Below are 13,857 nucleotides of genomic sequence, written 5' to 3'. Positions count from 1 at the left end.
TGTGGCTTCTAGCCAAGCGAGCAAAGCTGGCTGCGCTGTCTGGGTGGGAGGGTTGGTATAGACCCCTTTCACTGACGTCACCCGAAACCGGAAGTAAACAGACCCTGCGCCATTTTGGAAGACCAACAAACTCGTGATAACGGCAGCGGTATGTGAACCCACGAGAATAAAGTGGAGTGGCAAACGACTTAAACAAATCTGAGCTGTTTTATTTATGATTTATTGGCCCAAAAGTAGACTTGAAAGAAACCTGTGTGAGACTTGGCAAAAAACTGTGGATATAATGGATAAGTCTGTGCATGATCTGCGAACACTTTGAGGTAAGCAAACACAAGAAATTCAGATTTAAAACATGCTAAATTGGCCCCAAGTTAATAACTGGATGAGGAGCAAGCCTCCCAGACTTGTACAATTTAACAATAATAACTATGTGTAGGTTATTCTTAATAACAGCTGTAATATCACGAACCAAGCCACTAACAACATAATTGTAAGCCTGTAGCCCTTTTGTAGGCCTTCAGGTCATCAGCAGTGTAGGCACTGGGTGTAAACAACAAATAGTTTACAATGTCTGGGTAGCAAACAGATGGCAGAATTGGTGTCCGGTCCTCCTTATGTATCTGACATGGAGAAATAATATAAATCGTGCTGCCTACCAGATTACAGTCGTCTGTTTTATTGCATCAGTACTAGTATCACTTACTATACTCATCAGTCATAGATTAGTCCAGTACAACATGACCAGCTTGCTTTTTTTCCATTTGACTGTCGCAAGTTTTTTCAGGCTGGTACAGTCAAAAATTGAAAAGTTTTGGCCTACTAAACTAGTCATCGATTCTACTAGTGTATTAATTGGAGTCGACATGAAAATGTTAGGTAAAAACTTTAAACCGGTACAGTCTCTTCTTCAAAGTTTCACCAAATGGTTTTATTGATGCAATTTAAAGCTCATAATACTGTATAACTTTGGTCGAGTAAAAGCACGGAGCAAAAACATGGTGGAATCCTGAATGACTCCTATTTGTTTAAATAGGGGACTACATAGGCGGCAGAATGTTGTTTCTTTTTCCCTGCCATGGAAGCGCACTTGTATACCGAGGAGGAAAGCAATTTGCATTACAGCCGTGAGGCGGCTCGGCTCGGTTTTCCCTTTCGGGCGCTCTCGTTTTCTGTTAGAATTTGGTAAAGAAAGGAAAAAAAATAAATATTTACCAGCTTACCGGGTCCATTAACATAAATATGACAGCTGACAAGGTCGGGATATAAATGAACTTTTGCGTTAAACTGTGTGCTTGGATTCACAATTTTTTCTGAGTCTTATCATATGGGTCAAACCCATCAATCACAGCCAGTTTCTCCACATACCGTGCCCTTTCTGCAGCTGGTAATGTACTCACATAACCCGAATTATCAGCCATCGTGTCACTTTACTCTCGCTCGTACTTTGTTTTATATTGTGAGTGCATGTACTTGGTCTTCCAATATGGCGCCTAACAAAATCTCACGGCACGGTGACGTCGTGTGAAAGGGGTCTATACTCTCACTTCACTTTCACTCATTGACACTAGCCAGTTGTGGGTATCTGTGAGTTTATATATGTGGAAGAGGGCAGACAGCACTTTCGTCGGAGTGTTATGCTGAATACGTGCCCTAACGAAATGGACATAATCAGTTTATCAGATACAAACTGTCAATATTTGTGATGCTCCTTCTGGCAGTCAAAATTAAATTGTTTTCTCGCAATACTTTTTCGGGTAATCGGACATTTAACTGCTAAAAACTTTCTTGATGTACGGTACGCTTTGATCTTTCCATTTGGGGAATCTTTAGTTTTTGTCACTATATATTGTATAAAATGTCAGTTCTTCCATATCAAGGCTTTTCTCAGGCTGCTTCAGAATTAATAAAGGCTATCTGGTGTAATGCAGACATCCATATAATCTCACATTTCTCAGTCTTGGTGAGCCAGAGTGTCGTAAACCGAACTGTTTGGTTTCCAGGTGAAGCAGCTGAAGGAGACTCTGCAGTCTGCGTGTACGGAAAGCGACAACATTGTGTCTGAGAGAGCTCTTGATGCGGAGTTGGAGAGGATGCAGACTATCATCAGCTCTCTAACTGAAGAGAGAGACCAGCTTCAAGAGATCCTGCAGGTTCTGAGAGAAGAGAAAAACCACCTAAAGAAAGAAATGGAGGAAAAGGATGAGCTGGTAAGGGAGAATTTGTACAAGTTATGGTGCATTCTATGGGTTCATGACGTAGAACCTTTTTCAAGCCAAGCAATAATGTTTATTTCAAACATGACCAGGATTCTTTTTTTTTTTTTTTTTTTCCCTCCCAATTTAATTTTCAGATCCTCCGCGTCCAGTCGGATCTGAACAAGGAACAATTTTCTGACTCCAGTTGCGTTACTAGTGAGGAGAATCCAGTTCAGCTACAGCAGGTATTGCTTGCTTCATTAGTTTAGGATGTGAGTTTTGAGCTGAAATGGTTTACTACGGTTACCCACTATTTTATGTATCTGTAGGTGCAGGACCTTAAGAAAGAGGCTGAAGAGTTGACTCGGGAGAATTCCCAACTTCGAACAGAACTTCAAGACCTGACCGACAAGGTAGAGACTCGATCATGCTTGGGGCTTTAAACTGTGTAGATAAATGCAGTTTGGGAAATGGTTTCAGGTTTTAAGATGTCCGTTTTCTAGACCTTATGGTAGTCGTGAGAACTTTTGGGAACGTGCAGGTTGGACTTTGTGAATGCATGAAGAGGCCAGGCCTGAGTAAAACAAAAAATGCACACGTTAGGCAAGTGTTGCATTTTAATTGCGTCCTAAAATAAGTCTACCATGTGCCACGATGCAAATACAGACCATTGAACACCTTTATAAAGGTGAGAAAGTGGGCGGGTGTGGGTTAAGAGGCATGTCTAATTTGCATGTTCACAGGATATTATTTTCTTCATAAAGTTTATGCAAATCTGAGCCTTTTTATATTAAATTACTTGTGAACAAACAAGGGTCTGGATAAGCAAGTAACATTAGAGTTGGCAATGGTTACACATTAATCATTATAAACCCAATTTGTGAATGTAATGTGGATTTGTGTTGCTGCTCTTGTAGCTCCATTGTAGCAAATGATTGGACTGGGGTGGAGTTATTTTTAATAAATGAACCTAAACAACTTTATTCTCAGGTTGGTGAGCTCTCAGGAACTCTCAGTGCTGTGCAGGATGAGAAGAGCAACTTGCTTGTTGCTCAGTCCACCTTGAATGAACAAAATCTAAGAGTCAAGGAAGATCTGGAGAAGGCCCAAGAGGAGCTTGTCAGGATGGAAAGTCAAATGATCGAGTCCCAGCTAAAGGAAGCTGAAATCAGCCAGCAGCACATGGAAACCACGGAGCAGCTCGTGAAGGTTCAGGCAGATCTGGAACACTTTACTGAGGAAAATGGCAAATTGCTCGTGTCTTTGGAGGAAGCCAACCAAAAAGTAAGTGGGCAGGTCAAAACTTGTGTGGTTTTTTTTTTTTTTTTTTTTTAAGCTTCTGAGGGAGGAGAAGATTCAGCTGAAGAAAAATCTTGAGAAGGATGAAATGGTAGCGGCAGAAGCGCTTTAATTTTAAAACTGTACGTCAATTTAATGGTGCAGGAATTATATGGCCAAAAAAAAAAAAGCCTGTGCCGAGGGAGCTGTAGGACACAAACAGGGCTCTTATTTCTTAAAGGGATCCCCCAGAGGACTTGTTCTCAAACTTTTTTTTTTGTAGAATTAGTCGTAGAGTTCAAAAATCAAACTTTCAGAGACCAAATAGTGTTTGAGAAATGAATTTTCTTTGAAATGCCAGATGGACTTCCTGCAGTGGTGACATATGCAATTACGTCAGGTAGCGGTCACTTAAAATAAGCTTGAGAATTAATCTGCTGGAGGATCCGTTTAACTTGCCTGGAAATAACCACGTATGGAGAACACGGTGCTAATAATCCTGGGGAAATGAATTGCATAATGTACAGTGGTATGCAAAAGTTTGGGCACCCCTGGTCAAAATTGCTGTTACTGTGAACAGTTAAGCAAGTTGAAGATGAACTGATCTCCAAAAGGCATCAAGTTAAAGATGACTCATTCCCTTAATATTTTAAGCAAAAACAATTTTTCATCTTTTGCATTTTCTAAATGACAAAGGAAAAGGGCCTGAAGCAAAAGTTTGGGCACCCTGCATGGTTAGTACCTAGTAACACCCCCTTTGGCAAGTATCACAGCTTGTAAACGCTTTTTGTAGCCAGCTAATCATCTTTCAGTTCTTACCTGGGGATTTTCACACATTCGTCCTTGCAAAAGGCTCCCAGTTCTACAAGTTTCTTGGGCTGTCTTGCATGCACTGCTCTTTTGAGAGCTATCCACAGATTTTCAATGATGTTTAGGTCAGGGGACTGTGAGGGCCAGGGCAAAACCTTCAGCTTGGGCCTCTTGAGGTATTCCATTGTAGAGTTTGAGGTGTGTGTTGGATCATCGTCTTATTGTAGGACCCGTCCTCTTTTTAACTTCAACTTTTTTACAGATGGTGTGATGTTTGCCTCCAGAATTTGCTGGTATTTATTCGAATCCATGCTTCCCTCGACCAATGAAATGTGCCCTTTGCCACTGGCTGCAACACAATCCCAAAGCATGATCGATCCACACCCATGCTTCAGAGTTGGAGAGGTGTTCTTTTCCTGGAATTCGGCACCCTTTTTTCTCCAAACATACCTTTGCACATTGTGGCCAAAAAGTTCTATTTTGATTTCATCAGTCCACAGGACTTGTTTCCAAAATGCATCAGGTTTGCTTAGATGCTCATTTGCAAACTTCAGATGCTGAATTTTATGGCTAGGATGCAGGAAAGGTTTTCTTCTGATGACTCTTCCATGAAGGTCATATTTGTTCAGGTGTCGCTGCATAGTAGAACAGTGCACCACCACTCCAGGGTCTGCTAAATCTTTCTGAAGGTCTTTTGCAGTCAAACAGGGGTTTTATTTGCCTTTCTAGCAATCCAACAAGCAGCTCTTTCAGAAAGTTTTCTTCATCTTCCAGACCTCACCTTGATCTCCACTGTTTCTGTTAACTGCCATTTCTTAATAACATTACAATCTGAGGAAACAGCTACCTGAAAACACTTTGCTACGTTCTTGTAGCCTTCTCCTGCTTTGTGAGCGTCAATTATTTTATTATTCAGAATGCGAGGGAGTTGCTTAGAGGAGCCCATGGCTGTTGATTTTAGGGACAAGTTTGAGGAGTCAGAGAATTTATACAGCTTTGAAATCTGCATCATCTGACCTTTCTTAACGAAGAATTTGAACAAGCCACAGCTCAGTAAGCTAATTAAAGTCTGGAACCTTGGTAAGAGTTACCTGAGAACTCCAAATGTGTTGGGGTGCCCAAACTTTCACATGGTGTTCCTTTTTTTTTTTTCATTCTCCAATTGTACAAAACAAAAATAATACACAAATCTTGCAGAAAATGCTGAAAAGAAATGTCTTTACCTTTATGCCTTTTGGTGATCAGTTCATCTTCTGCTCACTTAACTATTCATAGTAACAGACCCTTTTCAGTAAGGGTGCCCAAACTTTTGCATGCCACTGTATGAGCCTAGTATTATAGTTTGATTTGGCTAGAAACCTAACTGGCAAAGCTAAAAAGTACTAACTTAAAGTGCTGATGACATGTTTTTGACATCTTTGGTGATGTTTTATAACATAAAAAGTAATTCCCGATGATCCATATATTAATTCACGAAGGCGCCTATTTTACAAGTTATGATGATAAACGCGGCTATTTGGGCAAATTTGACGGGGCTGCAGCACCCAGGAGACGGAGGAGGAGGAGCTATATGACGTCAGCGAAAGAACCTTCCTCCTAACTTACCAGTTTGTTGTTGATGCGACAGGTGTTCAGTTTGTGTTTTTTTTTTTTGTTTGTTTTTTATATATATATATAATATAATATTTATTTATTTATTTTTATTAGTTATTATGCCTTCGCGTTGTGTTGCCGGCTTTTGCTCCAAAACCCACAAGGATGGGTTAAGTTTATTCAAGTTTCCCAGAGATCCCGAGCTGCATGCGAAGTGGGTGAAGCAAGTCAGGCGCACTCGTGACAAGTGGGAGCCCTCACCAACATCCGTCCTGTGCTCTGAACACTTCGATTTGGATTGTTTTGACACCCTTCCCAGCTTAAAGGAATCTCTTGGGTGTTCAGTTCAGCACAAACGTGTGTTACTGCCATCAGCAGTGCCTACAGTGTTGCCAGATTGGGAGGTTTCCCGCCCAGTTGAGCGGTTTCAAATGCATTTTGGTTGGTTTTGAACATATTTTGGGCTGGAAAACGTTAGCAGTATCTGTTGCCAGATACTGCTGAAGTTTTCCAGCCCAAAATATGTTCAAAACCCACCAAAATGCACTTGAAACCGCCCATTCTGGGCGGGATTCCTCCCAATCTGGCAACACTGCCAGTATTCCGGAGGGGGTCTACTAGTAGCTATGCCGGATCCAAAGACAGTCCTCCTGTCAGAACATGTGTTGTGAAACGACATAAGATAAAGGTACGTAGAGCTATAGATTCTACATGATAATCATAAATGTAATCATAATGTCGGCGTGATATCAGTCATGCATTTGCTTGTGAAAGCTTGCGGCTTTCATGTAACTGCCGCCTAGCAACGAGAGGCAAAGGGTAAAGAGGGTAGGCTATCATAGATTCTATTCGGAAGAGATCAACACAATTCTAGACTCCCAGAAGAGGAAAAGCTAGCACTAGAGAGTTCACCGGTGTTTTCATGCGCCATTTCCATTGAGTAGAACCAGAGTAGAACAGCCAGTGAACCGCAGCGTGTTCTCCCGCTGATGTCACAACATGGCCGCGAGCCACGGACCCAGTTTTCTTGCGCTGTGCAATTAAAAGTTGGATATTTGCGTAACAGCTTTTTTTCACGTAATTATAACAGAAATCTAACGTTTGCCATGTTGTATAGTTTATTTAAGAAATTGCATAGAGTCATGTTCGTGTCATCAGCCCTTTAAAGGATGTATGCAGAACCTTTATTTTTAAATAAATTTGAGTGGATAGTATCTCCATCCTTGACTTGTATCTATCTGCTGCATAATTGGGAATAAAAAAAAAAAATGTATATTTGAGTTAAAATCGACTGCAAAGTTGGCGTTCGAGCTGCTCCACTGAGCCAGCCAGCCCTGAGTGCGTGACCTCACACAAGGACCAGTGCTATAGACCAAAGCCAGACTCGGCAGGCGAGAGTGGTTGCAATGACCTCTTCATTCAGATTTATTGGAAATTTGTCGGATTCCTCAGATAGTAATACATCTGACTGTGATAGTTCTGAAATATTTTGTGTACATGCTACTGCTATACACAGAACCGTATCAGTTCAAACCATCAAAGTGAATCCGATAGTAACGGAGGCTCCCACTTTATGAAACACATCCGTCTAGAGAATTGGATGGAATTGAACTGACAGTCTCGTGACCCTCATTAAAACAGGACAGGTGTTATAACTTATACAACATACATGTACATGCATGCATTTTCACTGATAAAACGTAAAAGGCTCATTAAATAATCAGATGAACTGAGACAATCACATTCTGAAGCAAATTAAATAATCTTATACCATAACTTAAACACACAATACAAGTTACACGTATTAATCTAAATGCAGGTAAACAGTGAGTGGTGTTGTGATGTAACCAAATGAGAGTTGTATCTTACCCATCTGCGTTCTCGCTTCTTGAAGGTGGGTCTTGTGGCCGATTTGTTTTGAAACCATCTGACCTTCAGTTCTTTGTTCATTCGCTTCTTCGATGTAAGGGTGAGATATTGCTGTTGAGGCGAGCATATCCAGCGGAGAAATAAGACTGCTGGTCCACTCATTCTCCATTTTCTCCATACTGAAGACTCTGCCATTACTGCTTGGCTCACACTCCCAGGAGAACTGGTGCAACTGAACTTGCTTTCCTTTTCCTGTAGTTTTCTTTTCCTTTAATTGTTGGTACTGCACCCTCTTTCAATACGGGCTTATAGCCAATGCTCCTCAACAGATCAGAGGTCTCGTATGAGTCTTCAGTAAAATGTGCAGAGCAGAGGAGAGACGTGTCCAAATCTTTGCAGTTTGAACATTCTTGGGCCATGAATGCAACATAAATCCACCTTCTGTCGTGTTGCTGCACCGGCCAGCAACACATCTGCGTGACCTGGTGATTAAATTGGATCAAAATGGAGGATCAGAGTTGCAGTCAGCTGTGTTTTTAGTATAGCGGAAATGGCGATGAGACCGATAGACTTCCTGCTGTGACATGATGTCAAGGTCATTCACTCAGACTGCTACCTATATGAATCAATTTTTTTTTTTAATTGTAAAAATTACTATATTAGATTTGTTTAACTTTCTATGCCATTTTTGAGGTCTCAAGGCAAAAAAAAAAAAGTGAGGCCATGGTTCTGCAGATCTCCTTTAATGATAAGCCAGTCTAATCTATACTAGGAGAAATGAATAAATGCTAATATAACCATGCCTTTTGTCATCCATGAACACTAATAACCAGCTAGTATAATTTTTTATTTCTAAGGCAAGTTTGTTTTTATAGCACATTTCATACACAGTGGGAGTTCAATGTGCTTTACAGAAGTAAAAGCAGAACAGTAAACAATAGAAAATAAAATTACATAAAATAATTGGGGAAGAAAAATAATTAAACAATAGTAGAAATAAAATGAAATAAAGTTCAAAAAAGGAATCAGCCTCGAGATTAATTATGGGTTTAACTCATAAAGCGCGCTCTTCCCGTGGCTCTTCCACGAGGATCACCAAAAATCGTCCCGCAGACAAAATCTACGAGGATCACCAAATAAAATCATCCTGCAGACAAAATCTACGAGGATCACCAAAAATCGTCCCGCAGACAAAATCTACGAGGATCACATAAAGCGCGCTCTTCCCGTGGCTTTTCCACGAGGATCACCAAAAATCGTCCCGCAGACACAATCTACGAGGATCACCAAATATCTACGAGGATCATCAAATACGAGGATCACCAAATATCTACGAGGATCTAAAGTCAATAAGAATTGTAGGGTCCTGGTTGTTGAACCTACTTGTCCAAGATGTCTGTGATACAGAGATGTGCTTGTCCAAGCTGTCAGTGATCGAGATGTCCAGCCCTGTATAATGGGTTTCTTTTTTTTCTTTTCTTCTCCTTTTAACATTTGGCAAATTTTACTTTGCGCCTTCTGCCCTCTGGCTCTCATTTAGAGTGTTGCCTGCAACCCATAATACAGAGCATGTTTGATTTTCACATCCTACGGCTAGTTTGAAGCAAACTTCAGAGTTCACTTTTAAAGCAGCTGGAGATCACGCCTCAACCCCAGATTAGTCATTTTGGTCCAGACCTGAGCGCGACATTTTTATTAGTATAATTTTTATTTCTAAAAGGTCAATAAGAGGTGTAGGGTCCTGGTTGTTGAACCTACTTGTCCGTAAGGCATCTAAAAATAATAGTGATATGCTTGTCAAAGATCTCCCCATCCCTCAAAGATTCGTCATTTTGGTCCAGACCTGAGCGCGACTTGTGTTCAAGTCCTAAAATGCTGCATTTTGGAGCACCCTAGAAGTGTGAGGTGCTGCGAGTGAAGTTTCCTTTTTAAACTGCGTTTCCCTTCTGCAGATGATGCAGTTGAAAGAGGATTTCCAGTGTGCTAGTCATGAGAGAGAGCGTCTTGTGGCTGAAAATGCGAAGTGCAACCTGGAGAAGATTGAGGAGCTGGACAGGCATCAAGCAAACATCAGGTCTCTGACTGAAGAGCAAGACCAACTTCTAGATGTGCTGCACAGTATGAGGGAGGAGAAGAACCAGCTTCAGTCAGACCTGGATAAGAAGGACGAAATGGTAAGGACTCGTCTAAAAGAGGTGTGTGGGTGGGGTGTTTTTTTTTTTTTTTTTTTTTTAATTTTTTTTTTTTTATTATTTTTTTTTAAAGTGATTTGCATAAGGAGGATTTTACAATGAAGGTTTGGGCAACACTTCTATGTATTTGTCATGAATAAGCCCAATTTGCAAACGTCTCACACACAAGCCTGCACTGGAATTGGACTATATACCGAGGGGGATTTTTTTTATATAGTGTTGGTGATTTGATGGACAAAACCAAGGAAGAGAAGTATTCATGGGGGAGTCTTTAAATCGGATTTGAAGGTTCAGAAAGAAGGTCTGTCACGGAGAGATTAAAGAGAATTTGAGTGCACACATATTTAAAAAAAAAAAAGTAAGCAAGCATGTGTCCATACAGCTATGAAGCCTATTTATTGCATGTGTGAATGCAGGTATAAACACGTAGTGTGCCACAATAGTTATATGGTCTAAATATAGGCTAATGAGTTTTATAGCCGTGCACTAGACAACAAAATTTGTATCTTTATTTACATAAGATGGGTGGGGTTTTATCGAGCACTTTATTTTTTATTTTTTTAAAGCAAATAAAAAAAGTGGGATTATTTACAAACACGCTTCCCATTCCTTAGGAGCTCCTGCATTTAGACACTAATGTATAAAATGTATCGGATATTACACGGTTGTGTGAAGATGATTCAGATCTTTGACGGTTTGGGGGACACGGTGGTGCTTGAAAGTTTGAACCCTTTAGAATTTTCTATTTTTCTGCATAAATATGACCTTAAACATCAGATTTTCACACAAGTCCTAAAAGTAGATAAAGAGAACCCAGTTAAACAAATGAGACAAAAATATTATACTTGGTCATTTATTGAGGAAAATGATCCAATATTGCATATCTGTGAGTGGCAAAAGTATGTGAACCTCTGCTTTCAGTATCTGGCATGACCTCCTTGTGCAGCAATAACTGCAACTAAACGTTTCCGATAACTGTTGATCAGTCTTGCACACCGGCTTGGAGGAATTTTAGCCCATTCCTCCGTACAGAACAGCTTCAACTCTGGGATGTTGGTGGGCTTCCTCACATGAACTGCTCGCTTCAGGTCCTGCCACAACATTTCCATTGGATTAAGGTCAGGACTTGGCCATTCCGAAGCATTAACTTCTTTTTTTTATTCTTTAACCATTCTTTGGTAGAACGACTTGTGTACTTGAGGTCGTTGTCTTGCTGCATGACCCACCTTCTCTTGAGATTCAGTTCATGGACAGATGTCCTGACATTTTCCTTTAGAATTTGCTGGTATAATTCAGAATTCATTGTTCCATCAATGATGGCAAGCTGTCCTGGCCCAGATGCAGCAAAACAGGCCCAAACCATGATACTACCACCACCATGTTTCAGAGATGGGATAAGGTTCTTATGCTGGAATGCAGTGTTTTCCTTTTTCCAAACATGACGCTTCTCCTTTTAAACCAAAAAGTTCCATTTTGGTCTCATCCGTCCACAAAACATTTTTCCAATAGCCTTCTGGCTTGTCCACGTGATCTTTAGCAAACTGCAGACGAGCAGCAATGTTCTTTTTGGAGAGCAGTGGCTTTCTCCTTGCAACCCTGCCATGCACATCATTGTTGTTCAGTGTTCTCCTGATGGTGGACTCATGAACATTAACATTAGCCAATGTGAGAGAGGCCTTCAGTTGCTTATGCCGCTTTTCCACTACAAACGCGGCTGAGTCGGGCTGAGCCGTGCCGTGCTGAGTTGGGCTGAGCGGGGCTGTTGGAGTTGCATTTCGACTACAACCGCGCTGAACCGTGCTGGCTGGAAGTGGGTGGACACATTGGGTGGAGTTAGCGAAAGTGGGTGGACGTCAGGTTATGTCGTTAAGCAGCGCAAACAGTGACATCAGTGAGCTTTTAAGCGGTAGTCTCACGACCTGAATAGTAAACAATAAACATGGAGGACATGGAGTCGTTAGTGTTGCTGGTCTTGGTGCTGTGGCTTGTTGTCACCGACAACGCGGACAGATACTGGCAAGAGCGCATAGATGAGGCGAGGCGCATAAGGCTTCAGAAATTCTCGTAATTCGTAATTCTTCTCCTTCCGGGTTTGCGGTGTTTACAGATCCCAGCGTGCTCGCGGGGCGTGTGTGGGCATGTGAGGACACTCCTCCTCACCAATCAGTGCACAGGGGAGTGTCTGCTCACGCCCCCAGACTCACTCGGCTCGCTTCGGCTCGCTTCAGCCCCACTCCAAAACGGTGCGAGTTTTAGGGGCTAAGCAGGGCTGAAACGAGCTGAGTCGTGCTGGTTTTTGGTAGTTGAAACGCGAGCCGTGTTGGGCTGAAGTGAGCTGAAGCGAGCTGAAAAAGGGTAGTGGAAAAGGGCCATTAGAAGTTACCCTGGGGTCCTTTGTGACCTTGCCGACTATCGCACACCTTGCTCTTGGAGTGATCTTTGTTGGTCGACCACTCCTGGGGAGGGTAACAATGGTCTTGAATTTCCTCCATTTGTACACAATCTGTATGACTGTGGATTGGCGGAGTCCAAACTCTTTAGAGATGGTTTTGTAACCTTTTCCAGCCCGATGAGCATCAACAACGCTTTTTCTGAGCTCCTCAGAAATCTGTTCGTGCCATGATCCACTTCCACAAACGTGTTGTGAAAATCAGACTTTGATGGATCCCTGTTCTTTAAATAAAACTGCGTGCCCACTCACACGATTGTCATCCCATTGATTGAAAACACCTGACTCTAATTTCACCTTCAAATTAACTAGAGGTTAATTAATCCTAGAGGTTCACATACTTTTGCCACTCACAGATATGTAACATTTTGGATCATTTTCCTCAATAAATAAATGACCAAGTATTGAACTTTTATTTGAGTGGTGAATGCATTCATGAGTGAGGTGAAGAAATGGAAAATATTTTCAACACAAACTTCATGTCTTCATGCAACCATGTAATGTTCTTTACAGATGCATCCACAAAAACTTAATTAAAATGAATTTTTAACTGGTTCAATGTTGTGAACATGCACGGCTCGTCAGTGGGAAAACACTGGGAGTGAAATATTGAGAATTATACATACAGGACACTCTTTCAATGGAATAAAAACATGCATTTATTCCTTTCTAGCAGGTTTCATTCATTTGGTTTGATGGCATGCAATATTGTCCGCATATCTTCCTGTCGCAACGCTCTATTTGGAAATGTAGCAGCGTGGATGACCACACTTGGTCATCTAATTAAGAACTTGGTCCCTAAATATAATTCTCCATTGGTAATATCGAACTATTTTGGATTTTCCAAAATGGATACAGCACACAGTTATTTGCAAAGATGAGGTTTGCATGTTGGATGGCAACATGACGCACCTTTTCAGCCACCTCAAAACAAAGTGCCTGAAAGGGTTTGCCGACAGTCAAACAGTGATGGCGTCCCATGCAACTGTATCAGCTTCCACCATGCAGTCAAAGGGTACAAGGCCAAAACGGTGCCAATGAAGGCATTTGAGGGAGGCGCTCTACTGTGTCATGGGACAAGTAAGTGCTAGAAAGTGGAAACTGATGGATGATATTTAATTGGTCACTGATATTCCCATTAAAAACTGTGGGAAATGGTTTCACAAGACCACTCAAAATGGGTAATCACGGTATGCGATACCTAGTTGCAAACCTTTTTTCCAACATGTCTTTTCCATGGCTGTACTTGGAATGCTGTGACAACATTCAACCTTGTTAAAGTGTTGTGACTGAGGGTCTTCAGGGTGCGCACAAAAAGGCAGCCAGAGGACAAATTGGCTGAATTTGCACCGCCACTACAAAGGGCAGCAATAAACTGCAAGTTGGCCTAGTGGTTACTGTGTCCATGCCGCAATCGGGAGATCGCAAGTTCTGCTTATAAAAATGGTACCTATTGCTGTCTGGCAAGGCA

At 41.5% G+C, this 13,857-nt stretch overlaps 1 protein-coding gene across 4 annotated transcripts in view; it reads left to right on the top strand.

Moving 5' to 3' along the window:
* cenpe (centromere protein E) overlaps nt 1-13,857 on the top strand; it is an 83,047-nt gene that overhangs the window by 29,030 nt on the left and 40,160 nt on the right. For 2 of the 4 annotated variants that reach the window (XM_060898662.1, XM_060898661.1), the window contains exons 27-31: nt 2,001-2,207; nt 2,351-2,440; nt 2,525-2,608; nt 3,186-3,479; nt 9,698-9,919. The exons of 1 other annotated variant lie outside the window; for it this stretch is intronic. In XM_060898662.1, the coding sequence (XP_060754645.1) occupies nt 2,001-2,207; nt 2,351-2,440; nt 2,525-2,608; nt 3,186-3,479; nt 9,698-9,919 (897 nt within the window). The remainder of the gene's footprint in view (nt 1-2,000; nt 2,208-2,350; nt 2,441-2,524; nt 2,609-3,185; nt 3,480-9,697; nt 9,920-13,857) is intronic. One more of the 4 variants, XM_060898663.1, reaches the window with a different exon arrangement.

This window comes from Neoarius graeffei, chromosome 18 (assembly GCF_027579695.1).
Source record: "Neoarius graeffei isolate fNeoGra1 chromosome 18, fNeoGra1.pri, whole genome shotgun sequence".
Classification (NCBI taxonomy): domain Eukaryota; kingdom Metazoa; phylum Chordata; class Actinopteri; order Siluriformes; family Ariidae; genus Neoarius; species Neoarius graeffei.
This window is presented reverse-complemented; position numbering and strand designations above follow the sequence as displayed.